The sequence below is a fragment of the Mastigoproctus giganteus genome, chromosome 5 (assembly GCF_048544385.1).
Source record: "Mastigoproctus giganteus isolate SK-2022 chromosome 5, ASM4854438v1, whole genome shotgun sequence".
Classification (NCBI taxonomy): domain Eukaryota; kingdom Metazoa; phylum Arthropoda; class Arachnida; order Uropygi; family Thelyphonidae; genus Mastigoproctus; species Mastigoproctus giganteus.
In genome coordinates this window covers 209,189,734-209,211,010 of record NC_143579.1, presented here as the reverse complement: position 1 = coordinate 209,211,010, position 21,277 = coordinate 209,189,734, and the positions used below count along the sequence as shown (strand labels likewise).

General features: G+C 36.1%; 1 protein-coding gene across 7 annotated transcripts in view; it reads left to right on the top strand.

Moving 5' to 3' along the window:
* Positions 1 to 21,277, top strand: part of Pka-C1 (Protein kinase, cAMP-dependent, catalytic subunit 1) — a 617,895-nt gene that overhangs the window by 425,226 nt on the left and 171,392 nt on the right. For all 7 annotated transcript variants that reach the window (XM_090374346.1, XM_090374349.1, XM_090374348.1 and 4 more), the window contains one exon: positions 14,440 to 14,501. In XM_090374346.1, the coding sequence (XP_090230472.1) occupies positions 14,440 to 14,501 (62 nt within the window). The remainder of the gene's footprint in view (positions 1 to 14,439; positions 14,502 to 21,277) is intronic.

Sequence of the window (21,277 nt, the reverse complement as noted above, 5' to 3'; positions counted from 1 at the left end):
CCACCACTAATACTAAAATAGTCTAAAATAAAAGCTGTAACGGTATGTTGTCTTGATAGGAAGGGGGAAGGGATGTAACCAGGTTTCTGTACGGAGTACAAATTACATACTTGTGGTATTAATTATGTACTCTGTAGTTCACTGGGTTATGTCGGCTCCCTCTCACCATCCAGATAGTCTCTTTCAACCCATATACAAACCTAACAACATATTCATTATGATTATGGACTTTAATTGCTTTGGCAGTTTCTCAGGTCCATAAATCACATAATTAATTATAATTACTTATAGCAGAGGTTCCCAAACTTTTATACCTTGTGTCTTCCTTTAAAATATTTCATAAATTTCATACACCCTTCTAAAACAACTGTAAATAAACAGATTTGACATAATTTAAATAAGGGTATACACACTTTTATAAAATTAATGTACGTTAGTATTAAAATCTCAGAGACTCACATAAAATACCCTTCATATTACCTGGATTAGTGGGATGGATGTGGCTGTTGCATGAAACATAACTTATCATAGCAGGGTTGGAGTTTTAAAATGGCCATTCCAAGGTCATTTTCTATGCCACTGGTGGCTGATTTATATCTGAGCCATTTTAACACATGGGTGCACCCGGCCGATGCCAGGGGCCTTGGCCTACTGGGGGCCTCATTTGTTGAACATAAATAATTTTTTAAAAGACTCTCTCTCTCCCATATGTTATGTTGCGTCGAAAGCACCGAAAACACAGAACATAATGATATACGAATAATGCTTTTGGCTTTCTTTAAATAGTTTAAAGTGCCGAAAATATTAATATTTAGAAAAATAATTAACAAATTTAATTCTCGCTTATGGTTATAAATTAATAATAATTTATATATACAGGGTGATTCACTACCAGTGCGACAAACTTGCAGGAGGTGTAGGGGGGCACAAAGACGAATCAGAATCACATAGCATTGCAAGGTCTGAAATGACTTGGTCATGCGGTAGAGGACGTTGAACAGGAGGTCGAGTGAACAGCGATCTCGCTGGAAGTCAGCATTTGCGAATCGGTTCCCGAGGCAGTAGGATGGACGAGTATTCAAACGTTGAACTGGCCGACATGCACCTCGCGTATGGAGCTGCGGACTGTAACGGGCGTGCCGCTCTGCGCTTGTACCAGGAACGTTTCCCGCACAGGCATGCTCCTCATCATACGATTTTCGCATGTGGGCACAGAAGATTACGCGAGACTGGTTGTTTCACGAGAGTTACCATGAATCGAGAGCGAACGACGAGGACGCTAGACAATGAGGAGAATATCCTACGTCTTGCAGAAGGCAGTACGAGTACTCGAGCGATAGGCCAATGATTGGGTATTTCCCAATCCACTGTATGGAGGATACTGTGAACAAACCAAATGAGTTCATACCATCTGCAACGCGTCCAATCATTGGAGCCTGCGGATTATCCACTCCGGAGGACTTTTGCTACTTGGTTTCTTCAACAGAACGGTTCGCAAATGCTGACTTCCAGCGGGATCGCTGTTCACGCGACCTCCCGTTCAACGTCCTCTACCGCACAACGAAGGCATTTCGGACCCTGCAATGCTATGTGATTCCGATTCGTCTTTGTGCCCCCTACATCTCCTGCAAGTTTGTCCCACTGGTAGTGAATCACCCTGTATATATATATATATATACATAGCCGACCGGGCTAGCCGAGTGGGTAAAGTACCTGCCCGGCAACCCAAAGGTCGCGGGTTCGATTCCCGCCTTGGGCTTGGATCAAAGTACTGCAAAAACCTTGGGAGGTGCAATATGGCCACAGAAGCCGATGCGCCAACAACTACCAAATCAAAAAAAAAAAAAAAAATATATATATATATATATATATATTATGTAATTATAATTTTTAAGTGTCAGCCCCGTCAAAGCTTAAACTGAATTTAAACTGAATAGGGGCCACATTTGGAAATTTGCCAGGGGGGGGGGGGCGAGAGTTCTTAAAACGTCCCTGATTTACATACTTAGTTTTTGAAATTGCAGAGCCTCTCCATCAGGCATAAAAGGGCAGGCCCAATAAATGATAAAATTAAAATGAACAAAAGTCTGTAAAAAACAATTAGGACACACTTTAACTCACAATCAAAGCACACAGAAATACATAATATAAATGTTGGTCAATGACAATATACATATTGATATGCAAAGAAAAATAGTATGATATTCTTGTAATGTCTTTTTTTTTTTTTTTCATTCTCTAAAAATGCCCTAAGCCTTATATTTGAATGGTATCCCAATATTGATAATACAGATTTCAGAAATCAGTACTATCAATAAATTTCAGAATTTGCCCTTCAACTTGCTGTTGACAGGCAATGGAAAGGGCAGATTATTTAATTTTCTACCTCTTCATTGGTGGGTTCAACAACAGCTTTGCATAGTCAACCAGGAAAAAATAAATTGGAGATGTCTTTCTTTTTTTTTTTTTTTTTTTTACCCCCTTCTTCACAGCAGTTAATTTTTCACCTCTTAAACAGTTAACTACTGTACAAGTAAACTGTTTTATAGGTAAATGGAGAAAAAGTATGGCTACAAAATTAAACTCAAGAAGGAAAGGGATGAATCAGATTGGTCCACTGGATATTGATGGTTCAACAGTTGAGGATCCTGCTCAGGTGGCTAACAATCTAAACGAGTATTTTGCATCTACATTCACACATGAGGAGTTATTCAGGAAGGAGAATGATGTAGGTAAAGTAAACATTGGCAGTGAGCTGGATGATTTTGTAATAACTGAGAGGAAAGTGGAGGAGAGATTGTTGAGGATAAACATAAAAAAGGCACCTGGGGTGGATGGGATCTATCCAGTTATATTAAAGGAGGCAGCAAAGGAAGTAAGCAAACCCCTAGCCATAATTATGAGAGCTTCTTTGGACTCAGGGGAGGTACCCATAGACTGGAGATGTGCAAATGTAACCCCAATTCACAAAGGAGGATCAAAGGCTGACACAAGTAATTATAGACCTGTTAGTTTAACTTCTGTTCCAGGTAAATTAATGGAGGCACTGGTTAAAGAAGCACTGCAGGATCATCTAGACAAGAATTCAGTTATAGCTCAGACGCAGCATGGTTTTGTTAAGGGCAGGTCTTGCCTAAACCAATTTGATTTGATGTAGTCACAATAGAACTAGATGCAGGGAATAACTTTGATATTATATATTTGGATCTTAGAAAGGCTTTTGATACTGTTGCACATGGAAGACTGCTGCACAAATTGGAGCAGTGTGGCATTGGAGGCAAATTGCTGCTATGGATAAGGGGATGGTTGAGTGGCAGAAGACAGAGAGTGGTAATCAATGGACACTGCTCAACGTGGACTAATGTTATTAGTGGAGTTCCTCAGGGTTCAGTGTTGGGTCCGTTGTTGTTTTCGGTGTTTATGAATGATATTGATGATGGGATATCAAGTTTAATGTCCAAGTTTGCAGATGATACAAAGGTTGGCAGGGTTGTTAAGGACACCACTGATGCTATGCTGCTGCAACAGGATCTGGAAAGGGTGAACAGATGGGCTGAGAGGTGGCAAATGAAGTTTAACATTGACAAATGTAAAGTACTACATATGGGAAACAGTAACCCCAGAGCAACGTATCAACTCTGCGGTACTACACTGACAGTGGTGGAGAATGAAAAGGACCTGGGGGTAATTGTGCAGGCAGATATGAAGTTCTCTGAGCAGTGCAGACGAGCTGCAAGAGTAGCCCATGGTGTCTTGTCAATTATGTACAGGAATTTTTCTAGCAGGGATAAGGAGGTGATTATCCCCTTGTATAAGGCAATGGTTAGGCCACATCTTGAGTACTGTATACAGGTCTGGAGGCCTCATTTCAAGAAAGATGTAGAGCTGCTGGAACGGGTACAGAGAAGGGCAACAAGATTAGTGAATGGAACAAAGGGTTGCTCTTACGAAGAAAGGCTTAAGTTTTGCAAATTACAGAGTCTGGAGACTAGGCACCGGCGAGGTGATCTGATAGAGGTGTATAAGGCTTTGAATGGTTTGAGCATGCTCAATGCCAATGGGATTCTTCATCTTGCTCAGAATAATCAGCTCAGAGGGCATAAATTCAAATTGAGGAAGGACGGATGTCGGATAGATGTGCGGAAATTTGCCTTTGGCCAGTGGGTGGTTGGTTGGTGGAACCGACTTCCATCACTTGTTGAAGTTGATAGCCTAAACAAATTTAAGGCTCAACTGGACAGGTATTTCGAGTGAATGGAGGGGTGAAATGGGAGTGGTGTGTTTTTTTTTTTGGCTGATGCTGAATAAGCTTGCTTTCTTGCATCATATGCCTCTACTAATGCTAATGCTAAAATAGAAACACATTTCATCCCAGTAGTACCAGGTGGTTATAAAATAAGTTTCCCTATTGAGGAGACTCTAGTGTCAAAACAGTTAAGAGTTAGCACTGTGAAAATCTGTGGGCATGTCATTTAGGGTATGGGGAAACGATTTGCAGAAGAAAAAAAATTTGTTCAAATTTCTACCGCCAGGGGAAAAACGGTGCTGCACATATGTAAAAGTTGTCATTTACTCCAAGGCACGCTGCTCACGCAAATGACATCCTGTTAGATAAAAGCAGAAAGGCCAATGCCACTGTAATCATTATGGCGCTTACAAAAAAAAGGACATGCTCTTTTAGTAAAACTGTTCTACCAGAATAATAGTAACGCTAATGCAGCACTACGTGAATGTCAGAAACTTAAAGGTTTGCATAAAGGACCTTTGATGTCAGTGGGGCTTTGAAAACTAATAAAGAAATTTGAAGCGACCAGGGAGTTAGGTGTAATTCCAGGCAGGGGACGACCACATATCGGAACGGAGACAGTGGATGAAGTGGCGGTTGCAATGGCCTCCAGGTCAGAATGCAAAACACTACTAGTCAGTAGTGCCAGAGGTGTGTCAAGAGACTTGAACACTTGAACCTTCCTTGGTCTACTGTATGTAAATTGCTTCGAATAATTTTACGCTGGTTCCCATACAAGATTCACGTAGTGCAAAAACTAAAGTCTTGTGATCAGCAACAACGAATAGACTTTGCTCTACGATTTCTGACTCGTATGGAACTTGATGATACATGGGCTTGAATGATCTTGTGGTCTGATGAGACACATTTCAGTCTTCATGGGTCTGTAAATGCACAAAACTGCTGAATATGGGGAACTTCTCCTCCATCTGCTGTGCGTGAAAGACCACTACAAAGTCCATACGTTACAGTATGGTGTGGATTCACGGCAGAGTTTATAATCGGACCATTTTTCTTTGAAGAGTCTACACCTCATGGTTCCGTAAGATGTATGGTAACTAGTGTATGGTACTGTGCTCTTCTAAGAGATCACATTATTCCCACTCTGCAAGAAAGGCAATGCTTGGACACCTTAGTGTTTATGCAAGATGGTGCTCCTTCCCATGTTAGTTGACAAGTGAAGGAACTGCTCCATTCAACATTTGGAAATGATCGTATCATTCTTAGAGACTTCCTGAAGTTCTGGCCAGCTTGATCACAGATCTCAACCCCTTTGATTTCTGGCAATGGGGATACCTGAAAGACAGAGTTTACCGTGGCGGCATACAGATGCTTGTCGATTTGAAAGCAAGCATTAAACAACATGAAGCCAACATCCCCAGTGAGATGCTATGCGAAACTGTCACACGCAGTCCTCCGTTTTCAGAATGTCATCTCAAGTGAAGGAAAGCACAGAACAATATCTGTAGATTTCTATGTTCAAATATTGAAATCTAATCCTAAGTTAAGTATTCCATCTCATGTTTATAGTGCCAGTTTCTCCCCTGGTGGCGGAAATTAACTTTTTTTTTTTCCTTCTACAAATCGCTTCCCCCATACCCTAAATGACATACCCACCAATTTTTGCAGCGCTATCTCTAATCGTTTTGACACTAGGATCTCCTGAATAGGGAAAATTTTATAACCACCCAGTATATACCGTAGGGATGAAACTAGAACTGATAAGTACACAGAAGAGTACTGAGACAGTACAGCCAGTTCTGCTATAATGTTGTACATGTGTTCCTAAAAATCTCCACGTTATGCATTTCACAGATTAAAAACAACAGGGCTTATGGAAAAAATAGGGATAGTGGCAGAGCACTCAAAAAAAAAAAAAAAAAAAAAAATGCTCAGTGTTGTAAGTAAAATACCAAAAAAAAGTTAGAAATCCAATAAATATAGCAATGTAATATTTACATACCAATTAATATTTCTGTTCACTGACTTTTTTTTTTTTTTTTGGATTGTAAAATTTAAAACAGTAAAAAAGATAAGCAATCAATAAAGATGAACACGGCATGCACAAATTACACAAGTGAGATATGGCGCCTCCGTAGCCAAGTGGGCAGGAGCAGCAGTGCATAGCACACACTTCTTGATTAGACCGGGATTCGAGCCCGTGCCCACCAAATATGGAGGATGTGGAAAGGTCAGGGAATGACCACCGCATATCCACGGAGCAATATGGCCTTAGTTGTTAATGCTCCTAAAAACCAAACAACAAACAAACAAGTGAGATATGCAGGAACAATTTTGTATATTAAAAATAGGAAGCTTAAAAAATAGGAATGAAGAGAAGATTCTGAAAATTTATTTATGCTTTTAATATGATTGAAGATTTCATGGAAGGGGAAACATATTTCACCATAATAAAGTAAAAGCCGACAGAATTTCAGCTATCTGTATTATCACAAATGCAAATCAAGTTTACTACCCGTTTATAATTAGATTGCACTAACAGAAAAGCCCAATAAACCGGAAACGGCACAAATTGTTTTTATTGTTTTATGGTAGTGACCTCCAGAAATGTACTCCTCTGCTCACGCTATCATGCCTCACAAAATTTCTGTTTGAGCTGAAAAATGTGAGCTCCTGAAAACATGAGTCAGCCTACAATATCCTGTGAATACAGCGAATGACAACAGTGCGTCTCCGGCCGATACAACTTCAATAAATGGGAAATATAGCTCTCACACATTTTTTAAGCTTCATAAATTTGTATGTATTGTTGTGCAGGTATCTATGTTCAGCGTGCTGGGTTTTGCGTTCACCTGATGTTACTCGCAGATTAAATTGCAAGAGCCAATGCAAAAATCACATTTTATTTGCATTTGAGCAAATTTGCATTGCTAAGTATTTACACGTTATAGCAGAACTGACTGCACTTAGAAGTGCTTGCATTGGCAAGTTTGGCATCATTAAACATGTAAAACATGGGTTTTTTTTTTTTTTTTTTTTTAATCATTTAGTAATGCACCTGGAATGCTGTAAGCAAGATGGAGTACATTCCTGCTCTGAATGTTTTTGTGTAAAAATATTTTTATCAGACTGGAAGTTTTTGTTACAGCAAAATTTGATTTTAGAAAAGGTCTGGAGAGATTGATAGTTTCAAGATAAGTAAAGAAGTTTGAACCATCTGGGTCTCTGATAGACAACAAGAAGTGTGTTGTTGGCAGAAAAAAGTTAAGAAGAATAAAAGATGGCTATTTTTTATTCACAAATAAAATATTTTGTTATTCCGAATGAAACTACTTCTGTTAAGAAGAATAAATTATTTACTTATTTGTTATTGAAATAAATTTTTTATTTGCAACTAACAAATATTTTATTTTTTATAACTTACAAATACAGTTTTATTTGCAGTATTATTCAAAATCATTGTTTACTGGGTATGACAATTGAAAATTAAAAGGAAAAACATTTGCCAATTAAAATTTGATGAAATGCTTTGCTTGTGCGTGTTGTAAGCCCCAGACATTCATTTATAGCTTTGGCAGTCAGCCTCGACTGATGCCATCCTCCCGTTTTTTTCTTTGTGTTTTTTTAAGTATATAAATAACTGAAAACCTTTTAGAGTTTAGAGAACCAGTTGCACACCATCAGGCATTTCTCATATTGTGGAGTTATACTTCATAACTGGGTTGTCATCATTGCAACACCAAGGTACCTGCCCACCCACTGAGGAGAAGCCAACAAGCTTTGATTATTGTCTTCTTCATTGAAGCATTACTTATTCAAGGTAGTGCAATATCATGGCAACTCATGAAGGTATTCACAAAATGAGATATACTTAAATGATGCCAATTTTGTACTACTTTAATAGGTTGCTACGTGTTAAAATGATGCAGTAGCACTAACTTATAGATATATAAATAACATGACTGTGTTGCTGCATCTAATCCACATACTGTAAATTTGCATTCATCACAATCCTTTTCTCAAAAATTTCATTAGCAAGTTTATGTGGTTTAGGCAGATAGGTCATAGTGGAAAAGAAGAAAGTCTTTTTTACGACATCAGTAGATAGTAATGGTATATTGTTCTTAATACAAACATTTTTTTTTATTTCCAGATATTTTTCAAGATTAACAAATTCCTGACCTTCATTATAAGCAAAATAGTCAATGAAGAAAGAAAATGATAGTCTGCAGTTTCTGTAATACAAGAATAAACAGTTAACTGAAGATGTCAGTTAAACAATAAAGTACATGCTTGTATTAGAGGAGTAGGCTATAAGAAATTATGTATATAATAATTTATTCAAAGTTCAAATAAAAATAAGGAATAAATGAATAAAAGTAGCTAAGTAAGGAATAATTTTTTATTCAAATAATCCCTAACTCTGGGTTCATGAATACTTGATCTTGTTCAGTTTTTGATACCCATATATCCAGAATATACATTACACAAATCAACAGCCAAGCATCAGCTGATGTTTGTTTTGCAGTGGCAGTACCATAACTACTAAAATAATAAGTTCATGTACCATTCCCATTTCAAATTTTGTGAGTTTCTGGATACCAGAATTTTGTGGTGCAGGTGCTCATTTGCATTTTGGACTGCAGAATTGGAAAATAAAATGAATAATACAGCAAGAAATAAATATGAAACAAAGAAAAATGCAAACTATGCACTAATGCAATAAACATTAAAATTACATGAGATATGTTTTGTCCAGTTCCTTTCCCTTTAATATCTCTGCTAATAAAAGTATTTGATTCAGATCACCAGTAGAATTAATCATCTCCCACACTAGAAACCCCTAAAGGACATTTTTCTTTATGTTCTTATAGCTGAAATTTTAATTCCTTGTCAAGAAATTTTTGGCCGACTGGGCTAGCCGGGTGGGTAAAGTGCCTGCCTGGCAACCCAAAGGTTGCGGGTTCAAATCCTGCCTCAGGCTTGGATCAGAGTAGAAAATGCAAAAACCAAAAAACTTTTTTTGTAACTGACAAAACATAAAAATGATGGATCAGGGATTTCTTTTGTTTTTAGATATGGTCTTGGCATTGTTAAGTAAATTAAATTTTCAGATTCAGAGCCCTGACTATTTGTCTGTAAAAGCAATTTACACAGTTGTGATGATGAAATTTGCCAAAAGTTAATTGTTTTTGCTTTTTAGAAATAAGAAAAAAATTTGCTTTTATATTTGATTAATTAAATCAGTGATACAATTAACATAAATAGAAAAATATAGAAAAATGAAACTGTGGTTTCATCTTTGAGAACTTTTTTTGATAAACAGTTTTAATACTGGAAGTTTTTGGGTGTATATATTGCCCCCCTACTTTTCTTTTAAGAGGTCAGGAGTAAAATACAATAAACATTCTTGTCGACACCAACCAGACAGGAAGTTTAGACTGAAAAATTTAAAACAGTAAAATAAAGTTTACCTGTATGGAAAAAGAATAACAGGAAAAGAAGGAAAACCAAAAACTAGCGAAATGGTATGTTTCTTTGCAGGTTTAGGGTTTCTGAAACGAAAAACTAGAGTGAATGGAAGAAACTTTTTCAGAAGTGAAAACTCTAGAAAGTCAACGAGATGATATGTCTGCTTGACTGTTAAAAGCTGTCACAAACTGAAATAAAATTTCGAGGGAGTGAACTGAATAACATGAAGGTCACCTAATGAAAATACCTGAAAAAGAATGGAAGAGGAATTTGGTCAGCAATGCACCATCTTTTCAAGAGCAAGCTACAAACTGCAAGCACTCCAGTGGGAAAAGAACAAATGTAGTGTTTCAATAACCTCTCAACTCAGAAGAGTCTCAGTTGAGCAGTAGTAGTCCCAACGCTATGCAACTAATAAGCTGACAAAGTCCTGACCAGTGAATAGTTTGAAGCCGTGAAAAAATGAAATAGAAAATGGGCAACGTTTTCTGTTTGGAATATAAATATTCAAAGACAAGCAGTTCAAGTGAGAATAAAATATTTGACATTTCAAACTTAAAACAGTAATGGTTACTCCATAATTAAAAAAGTGTCAGCATATTAAAAATGAAATTAAGCATGGAGGTTTATTATATCCTAAATTTTATATCCATTGGTTCCTTCTTCTCCAAAGTTAATTTCAGTTTTTATATATTCACACTTTTTTAATTATGGGGTAACCTTTACTATTTAAGTTTGAAATATCAAAATATCTTATTCTCACTAGAAGTACCATCTTTGAATGTTTATATTCTGTTTGGGTGCTTCACTTGTCAGAATTCTGTCTGTTTATTGGTTGCATTGGAGCTGCAGCTGCTCAGCTCAGACTCTTCTAGGTTGAAAGATTATTAAAATGCTATGTCCTTCACCCACTTGGAGTATCTTCTAACTTCCTATTGAAAAGATGAGGCATCGGCAGCTGAATTCAACTTCCACTATTTTTCATGTATTTTCATTTATTCTTTATTTTATTCAGTTTACTCTTAAAAGTTTGTTTCAGATTATAACGGCTTTTGCCAGTCAAGGAGACATCTCATTTAGCATTCTAGAGTTTTCATTTCTGAAAAATTATCTTCCATTTGCTCTAGTTTTTCATTTCTGGAAATGCTAAACCTGCAGAGAAACATACTGTTTCACTGATTTTTAGTTTTCCTTCTTTTTTCTGTTATTGTGTTTCTGTATAGGTGGACTTTATTTTATTATTTTAAAGTTTTTGGCTACATTTTCTGCCTGGTCAATGTCAATAAGAATATTTAATTTTTGGTGGGGGGGGGGGGGTCATTTCTTCCAGCATGGTTAAGTGTGTGGTTAAAAATTCTGTACGATCTCCCTACATCCAGGCTAAAGTGAAATAAAGTTTACACATACTGGGACAGAGTTTTGGCTGATGTTTTTTCACTGTCACACTGCCTCCTTGATTTGACTTGACTATGCACAATAAATGTGTTTTGGACCAGACGAAAGCCCAACTATTCTGTTTTAAAGACATTGCATGCCCTTAAACCTTATTTCACATTAAATGTATTTTTAGGTATTACTGTCTTTGCAGTTTTTAACGGTGCCTCCGTAGCCAGGTGGGCAGGAGCAGCAGTGCGTAGCGCATGCTTCTTGATTAGACCGGGGTTCGAGCCCGTGAGCCACCAAATAGGGAATGACCACCGCATATTCCCGGAGCAATATGGCCTTAGTTGCTAATGCTCCTAAAAACCAAATAACAAAAACAGTTTTTAACTGAATAAAATATAGGCTGCTTTTCTTTTTTTTTTTTTAAATGGGTTTGATGTGTATAATACAACATCAAGGCAACTTGTAGAAGTAATACAGCCATAGGCAACATTTAAACATTAATCTACAGTGGACATTTTTAAATTCATGTGATATTAGTCATTGGCAGATATGAACATTGTACAATTTTAATTTTTTTGAATGTTCTTATCAATACAATCATGACACTTCTCATCCATATATTGACATCTCCAGTCAATGCTTGGTATTGCTTTTTAGCAAAAAGAGGTTTGAGAATGTTTAACTACTTTTATACTGGCAAATCTCCAAATTCTGACAGTATTTCTCCATTCTAAAAACCTGTACACTCAACTGTTTGTGCTGTTTCTTTATGCTGTTCATGTCACTGCTGTTATCCCTAAATAATGGTGATGTCTGTGTTATTCAGGGGATCTTTCACTTTGCATCACTGAACTTTTTGATAGATTCCTTGTAAAAGTTTTATAAAACTCAAGCAATGGTTGATATGTATAAAAAAAAGTTTGGGAGTGTTTTTTTAACATAATCACCACCAAATTATGAGAAAATTTCTCTACCACTTGATTTTGGAGCAGTGTAAGCTTAATGGAAGTTATTTCAGGCTCACGCCTGTGTGTGTGTGTGTGTGTGTGTGTGTGTGTGCACGTGAACATTGCTGTTAATTTCCGAAACAAAGCCATGCCCTTCACCCATACAAAGTAATATGAGATGGAATCAGACTCTGACTCTCACAGTTGTAGAACAAGATTGTATCATCAAATTCCTGTTAAAAGAGAAAGTGAAATTGTCTGAAATTCTCTGTAGGTTAACTGCACAACGTGGAAAAGAGATCTTGTCATATGCATGTATGTATGATCGATGCATCAAGTTTTCTGAAGACCATGAAAGGCTAATTAACCTTTCACATTTTTGCATGCAGTCAACAGCCATCACAGATGTGAACATTTGTTGTATTGAGGAGCTGATTTTGGAAAAACGACAAATTAAAGTGTGTGCGTGATATGCATTGAAAATGTGTATAAGTGTTGGAAGTGTTAAGGCAATTATTCATGGACACTTATTGTTCAAGAAAGAGTGTGTGTGTGTGTACACGGTAGATCCCAAATATGTTGATGTTTGACCAAAAGGTGTGGTAGAAAAAGACCACACCTTTTCATAGTCCAAACATCACCAGTTCACATCTACCAAACGTGAACTGGTTTGAACTGTGAACTTCTGCAGAAAATATTGTCTTGTGATCAGACATAGGTACCACTACCTCATTCCAGAATCAAGAGGTCTAGTATGGATTGGCACTACGAAGGATCTCTACCACTGAAAAAATTCAAGACACAGCCTTCAAGTGTCTTTCTGGATTCAGTAGTGTCATTTGGGTAGATCTTAAGTTCTGCAAATTGCAGCATCATCTGGAGACTAGGCACCTGTGAGGTGATCTGATTGAGGTGTATAAGGCCTTGAATGGGTTGAGCAGGCTCGATGCTGTTGGGATTTTTCCTCTTGCTCACATTATGAATCTGAGGGGGCATAAATTCAAATTGAGGAAAGATAGTTGTAGAATAGATGTGCTGAACTTTGCTTTTAGCCAGTGGGTAGTTTATTGCTGGAACAAACTTCCATCTATTGTGGAAGTTTATAGCTTAAATAAATTGAAGAAAGGACTGCACAAACTTTCCGAGCAAATGGACGTGTGAAATTGAATTTATTTATTTATTTATTATTTTTTTTTTTTGGCTGATGCTGTATAACCTTGCTTTTTTGCATCGTATACCTCTGCTAATGCTAATCTTGCCACTTCACATAACATTTAATGCTCATGTCACAGAAACTTCTTGTCAGTGATGTGCACACAGCAGTTTCTAAGAAAAGGCCTAGGAAACTGTCAGTGGTAATCATTCTGCACAACAATGCATATCCACATGTAAATTTGACACTTGGCAGTCTTGGACTGGAAATACGAACCATTCTCTTTTACCAGGTCAGATTTAGTCCCATTGTGGTGTTACTTGTTTGGGTCACTGAAAGAGCACCTGGATGGGCAGAAATTCAAGACTGATAATGAACTCAAGCATGATGTCCTGAATTGGCTGTGCATTCACCCTATCATGATGCCTTGGCTTAATGATGACAAAAATGTATCAGTGTAGAAAGGACAGTGTCTTGTAAAGAGAAATAAGGTTTTGGTGATTTTGGTATATATGTGTTTTTTATTTAAAAAAAGTCCATCAACCTTGAACCACTGTATTATGGCAATATGTGTACATGTTGTCTTCGTTATTGTCCTCATCTGTTATACCCAGTGAATGTAAGGCTGGACTATCAGCCTTACATTCTTGATTTTCCTCCATGTTATTCTAGTTCCCATTAGATCTTTAGTCCTAGTAACAGTGTACCCTCTTTCCCTCTAATGCTTTCTTGACACCATCACTCCAACTTCTTGATCTGCTTCTAGGTCTGTTACTATTTATATAACAAGGAAATGCATTCTCTCTGATGAGTGTTTCTTAATGTGATGAAGTTTACAAAAAAATAAAGAAAAGGAAAAAAAGTTTATTCATATTGTAACGTGAGTAACATCCAATGCATTTCTGTTGGAACACATCACAGGCAGAATTATTTTGATTCAAAGTATACACATCTCACCTCTACACAGTTGGCCATGTCTAAATATATCACTGCACAGTCACATCTCAGAGTATGCAAGTCAGATTAGTTTCACCTAATTTATTATATAGTACTCTATAAATGTTCAAAGCCCTTTCTATTAGCACATTTAGTTTTTGAATTATATTGAAGCCCTTACTTTCATTTTTCTCTTGTGTATGTTTTAAATAAGTATTTATCAAAAGGGATTCATGAATTTTAATTTGAAACATTTTTCAAAGTGCAACACACCTAAGTCAGTGTCTGTTTTTTTTTAGTAAGAATATTTCTTGAGCAAGCAAAAAAGGAATTTGAAGAAAAATGGAATAATCCTAGCAAGGTAAGTTGTTCTTGTTCATATAATTAAAATCATAGCTGTTCTAAAATAAATCAGTATTTAAATTTGTTACATCTTTACCTGTAAATCTTAAAAATTTATCCTGTTATTTTGTGAATCAAAATATATTTGATAGATCATTGAATAGACATTGTTGATTTGAATCTGAACTCTAGGGTCATCCTCCAACAAAATGCACGAAGTGGACCAAAAGTCAGGGTGCTCCACTCGTATATCTTAAAGTGTTTTTTTATACGTTGTGATTTCTCCTTCAGAGTAATTAAACTTGAAAATTTTTGAATTTTTCTGTTAAAAAGTATTATTTCATGCATCTGAAAACACAAATAAAAACACAGAAAAGAGATCATTTTTGAAACAGGAAAAAAATTTATTAAAGGCAAAGCCAAGCATTAGAAAGTCTATCCATCCATAATAAAAATAATAAAGTGCTGTAATTGTAGAATCTTGTGAAAGCTCACCTTTAGAATTGACACAAATATTCCTCAGAACTTCAACAGAGTAAAGAGATGTGTCACATATGCACACAGTGACATATGCTCTCTACAACATATTGAGCATATCTTGAATAATGTTATTAAGAGACTCAGTAATATGTTCCTGTAATTTCTGCATGGTGTGGAGATTTTTTATATAAACATGCTGCTTGGGCAAGTTGGGCAAAGCCAAGTCTGGTGACCAAATCTGGTGATTGATTTTTTTCTATATTTATCAATGATATATATTTTTTTTCTTTCTATATTTATCAACAATATTGATGAAGATATGATTAATGTCCAAGTTTGCAGACAATATAAAGGTTGGCAGGGTTGTTAATGACAGTACGCTACTGCAACAAGATCTGGAAAAGTTGGGCAGATGTATAAGGCAATGGTTAGGCCACACAGTATTGCATACAGGTCTGGAGACCTCATTTTAGGAAGGATCCAGAGCTGCCTGAACAAAGAGCGGCTTTTACCAAGAAAGGCTTAAATTCTGCAAATTTCAGCACCTGGAGACTAGGCACCTATTGAGGTGATCTGATTGAGGTGTATAATTCCTTGAATGTTTTGAGCAAGCCCAAGCTGGTGGGATTCTTCCTCTTACTCAGATTACGCACCTGAGGGGGCATAAATTCAAATTGAGGAAAGACAGTTGTAGAATAGATGTGCGGAAATTTGCCTTTAGCCAGTGGGTCGTTGATCTCTGGAACAAACTTCCATCTGTCATTTTGGAAGTTGAGAGCTTAAATAAATTCAAGAAAGAACTAGACAAACTTTTGGAATGAATGGGTGGGTGAAATGGGAAGGGTTTTTTTTTTTGCTGTACACATTCTTTTTTGCATCATATGTCTCTACTAATGCTAATGGCATTGCTAAAGAATTACTCTTTATATACAAAATGGGAAATTTAAAATGGCAGTATCTGAAAGATTCTGCCCCACTAGGCGCCTCCGTAGCCGGGTGGGAAGGAGCAGCAGTGCGTAGCACACGCTTCTTGATTAGACTGGGGTTCGAGCCCGTCACCACCAAATACGGAGGATGCGGAAAGGTCAGGGAATGACCACCGCATATCCCGGAGCAAAATGGCCTTAGTTGCTAATGCTCCTAAAAAAAAAAAAACAAAAATAACTGCCCCACTATATTTCCCATTATATATACAGTAAACCCCACTATTCGCGGGATTACGTTTTTGAGAAATGCCGCAAATACTGAGTTATGGCGCTCAAAGTAATAAAAGGGTTCCATTCCAAAATATGAAATATATAAGAAATACATATATAAAATTTTATATATGTATTATATGTACTTACATGATATGACTATGTACATAGATAAACATAGACAGTACACAGTGAAATACCAGCATAAGGTATCGGAATGAAAATAAGAAACAATTTAATATTAAATGTAACATTTATTAGAAATTTCAAACAAATCTTTCAAAAACATATCAAGAATATGGGTTGCTGGATGAAAAGTAACTCGTAATGGAATTTTTTGTTTCTTCATTTTTTTATTGAGCTTATTTTGGATTTTCCTGTAAGTCAAGAGTAATTGTTCTAGGTCTCGTTTAAACTTGATGCTTTTTTCCAAATTAGGATCCATTTCCACCACCTTTTCTGAAAGTTGTATGGAATGGCTAAAGATTTACTTTAATGATTTGTTTTTTAATTCTGGTCTAACAACATCAAGCTCTTCCTCCTCAGGATCATTTTGGTTCTCATTTGACCTTGTCACTAATTCATCCAATTCTTCAATTGTAAGTTCATCTACATGAGTCTCAATAAGTTCCTGAATGTCTGTTGCATCGATGTTTTCAAAGCCCCCACCTTCTGTTCCCTGTGCGATTGCTACAATATCAGCAACCAGTTCATTGACATTGGGGATTGTTTTAGCAACAACCACTTCTGGCCACAATTTTTGCCAACACGAGTTAATTGTAGATGCTCTTATCTCAACTGATTCGCTTTGATGTTGATCAGGCAATCTGCGATGTTATAATTTTTCCAACTTTGACTGTAAATCAAATTTGGAAAAAATATTTCTAACTTTGACTCACTTTCCATTTTTTCAATTAAGCCAGTAAAAGTTCTCCTAATATAGTAGGACTTAAATGCAGCAATCACACCTTGGTCTAGCGGTTGTAGATGTTGGGTGACAAAAACACAATTTCAATGTGTGGGTCGTCAAATGCTAGACTGCTTGGATGTCCTGGCGTGTTATCAATAAGAAGCAGAACTTGAAAAGGCAAATATTTCGAAGATAAGTAATTTTCCACCTCTCTCACAAAGCTATCATTAAACCACTGTCTAAAAAGTGTAGTTGTTTCCCAAGCTTTTTTATTTCATTTCCAATAAATTGGAAGTTGTTCTTTATTCTTTTCTTTCAAAACACGTGGATTCTGCAATTTATACACGAGCATTGGTTTGATCCTGTGTCCACTAGCGCTTGCACAAAACAAAAGAGTAAACCTATCTTTGGAAGCTTTGAATCCAGGAGCAGATTTTTCATTTTGTGTTAAGTATGTTCTAGCTGGCATTCTCTTCCAAAACAACCCAGTTTTGTCTGCATTGAACACTTGTTCAGGAACATATCCTTTGTCCATAATTAATATTTTTAATTCAGTCGGGAAACTTTCTGCAGCCATCAAATCCACTGATGCAGACTCGCCTACAAGTTTCACGTTATGTGAAGGCCATATCGATTTTTAAACCTTTCAAACCAGCCTTTGCTAGTTAAAAAAGTTATTAAAGTGTTGATAAAAGTGTTTTGCCTTTTCACAAATGATGAGTAAACTTAACAGAATTTTATTTTGAGTTCTGTCTTCTATCCACAGGTTTAAAGCTTTTTCCTGATTTAACATCATGAGTTACAGAGCAAATTTTTGAAGCAATTAGCAACTTTTCACGGACACTACGGCAGATTTTTTATTCTGATTTCTTGATTGATTGTACTGCTTACTCATTGATTTTATAATATTTTGCCAATGAAGCAACACTTTCACCATTAGAAATTTTGTCTAAGAACTCACTAATGCCATCACCTTCTTTGATCTTTTCACAATTCCCTTGTTATTCGTAGCCATATTTTCGTAGGGTTAAAAAAGAACTTGTCCACAATAAAGCCGTTTTCTTTTAACCGTTAACACACTCAAAAAAGTCTGAAAGCACACTGCAAAAGATCTGTTAGATTTTTCACTTTCATAAGCAGATCAAGTGTACAAGTTAGTGCAATTGCATCATTTCTGTTCATAGCCAACTACTTTAGTAGTTATTAATTGGCATCATTAAGTACAGGACTCCCTCAATTAGTGCAGGACTCGAATTAGTGCAGTTTATAATTTGCTACCAATTTTCAATTAACACAAATCAAAATTTCGATTAGCGTGGTATTTAGGCTTTGCCTAGGCCTAAAGAAACCGAAGCTGGTGATGCTACGAAAGTCAGTGCTGAGCTACGAATGTAAATACACTGCTAAAGTATGCATAGCATTATAAAAATACATCGCTTTTTTCTTAGTGAGCACACAGCTTTGTTCACAAAAGGGAGTTACTGTTTATTTCGCATCACGTCATACCTCCATTGAGAAGCGTTATCAAGAAGGAAAAATAAACAAAAACGAATGCAAGATTCATTGTGGGAAGCTAGTTTGTTTGTTACCATAAGAAAATAAAAAGAAAAGAATTATTTCAAACGTATATTGTTACAACAATTGAAATATTTTCTAACATTATGCACTCTGAAGGACAACACCAGCTGCACTGCATTTATTATGTACATGCAGATCAGGTTGCTTTCAGTTCTTGCATTGCGTGTTGACATGCAGACTGTTATCTCCCACCATTATGTGTTGTTTTCATTAATTACTGTATACTAATTAATTACATTAATTTCTATTAATTTTTTTATACATTACATAATTATTAACTATGGATAAAAGGAAAAGTGTATCTGATAGTGCCTATGGTAAAAAGAAAAGAAAAGTGATAACATTAGATGAAAAAATTGAAGTCATAAAAAGATTTGAAGAAGGTAATAGTAAAATACAAATTTCTCGATATCTTGGAATGCCTGAATCAACGGTTCGGATGATTTTAAGTAAAGCCAGTGCATATAAGGAAAAAGGTGAGCTTGCTTCATCGTCAGCACGCACACAAACTGCAAGAAATATAAGTGTTACGATGATTGAGATGGAATGTCTTTTAGCCATTTGGATAGAAGACTGCAATCAAAAAAGAATTCTAATCTGCATAATGAGCATAAAAACAAAAGCCTTGCGTATTTTTGCAATGTTAAAGGAAAAGTCAACAATAGAAAACTTGGGTAGAGCAGTAACTGAAGAAAATGTTCAAGCAAGTTCTTCAAAAGAAAAAGTGATTGAAGCAAAAACGAAATAAAATTTAACTGCCAGTAAAGGCTGGTTTGAACATTTTAAGAAAAGAACAGAACTGCATAATGTTGCATTGACTGGAGAAGTGGCAAGTGCAGATAAAGATGCAGCCATGAAATATCCAAAAATTTTAAAGAAACTTGTTGATGACAGTGGCTACACAGATATTTAATGTTGGCGGCTACAACAAATATTTAATGTCGATGAAACAGGCCTTTTTTGGAAACGAATACCAAAAAAACCTTTCTAGCAAAAAAAGAAAAGGCTCAACCAGGCTATAAATTTTCCAAAGATTGAATAACACTTTTATTGGGAGGCAATGCAGAAGACGATTTGAAATTAAAACCCATGGTTATCTACATAGTATATAATTTTTTATTTTCATATATAATGAAAAAATGAAAGTTATTATTTTGCTTCCAAATACGACAAGTCTTTTACAGCCTATGGATCAAGGCATAATCGCTACTTTTAAGGTCTATTAGTTATGCAGAACATATGCACAAGCAATTGAAGTAACAACTGAGATGGTGCAGTTTCTTTAGTTGAATCTTTGGAGATTTTGGAATGCTTCATGGTCTGAAGTAACATCTGGCAATTTGAGAGCAGTTTGGAAGCATATTTTTCCACATTGCACGAATGATTTCTGTAGTTTCACTCGTGTCAACACTGTTATTGATGAAATAACAAATATTGGAAGAGATCTAGGCTTTGATGAAATCGACAACAGTGATGTTCGCAAATTGCAAGTGATTCTGACCTCCTTAATATTGATGAACAACGAGCATATGATGAGGCGGAAATTTGCGAGGAAGAAAATGTTCAAGAAAAGAAGTTGACATTAAAAGAACGTGAAGGAATATTTTGTGCAGCTGAAAATTTGAAACAACTAATCATGGATGCACACCCAGATATTGAGCGCAAATGCAAATTCGCAGGAACATTGAAAAAGATGTGCATCCTCCATACAAGCAAATTTATGATGAAAGGAAGAAAGAAAAGTCTGCGCAAACCAGCCTTTTTCAATTAAGCCAGTAAAAGTTCTCCTAATATAGTAGGACTTAAACGCAGCAATCACACCTTGGTCTTTACAAAGAAATAATTCGAGCCCATCAGCACCCAATACGGAGGATGCGGAAAGGTCAGGGAATGAGCCCGGAGCAATATGGCCTTAGTTGCTAATGCTCCTAAAAACCAAAATAACTAACTAACTAACAAAGAAATAAAGCGAGTTATATATTGTAATTTTTTAATTTCAATAAACTTTTGATTACTGTACTGCAAATATTTATAATTATTCTTTGCTTTTATACTATTGTACATTAAATTGCCATAAATAAACGTATTTTTAAAAATATTGATTGATATATTGTAGGTCTTGGAATGAATTAGGCTATTTTGTATTGATTATTAACTTTGATTAGTGTGATTTTGCATAGCATGGCATTTTTTCGGAACCAATTAATCGTTCTAATCAAGGGATTCCTGTATATCTCATATTGTGAATACCTTCACGAGTTTCCACGATATTGCACTACCTCGAAAAAGTAAAGCTTCACCATAGGAGAAGACTGTTGTTACTTATTCTCAGCAGATACCATCCCCCATATGGCACCGTTTCGGAGCTTATTGGCTCTTCATCAGTGGAGCCAATTCAAGGTAGTGCAATATCATGGAAACTTGTTGTGAAGGTATTCACAATATGAGATATACTTAATGATGCCAATTAATAACTACTAAAGTAGTTGGCTACGAACAGAAATGATGCAATTGCTAACTTGTACGCTAGTTAACTCTTTACGTAACCTGAGGCTTTAGCCCTAAACTATTCTGTAAGCATATAATTTAAAAGCAAATGATGAAACCTTCCATGACAAGCGCATAACACTG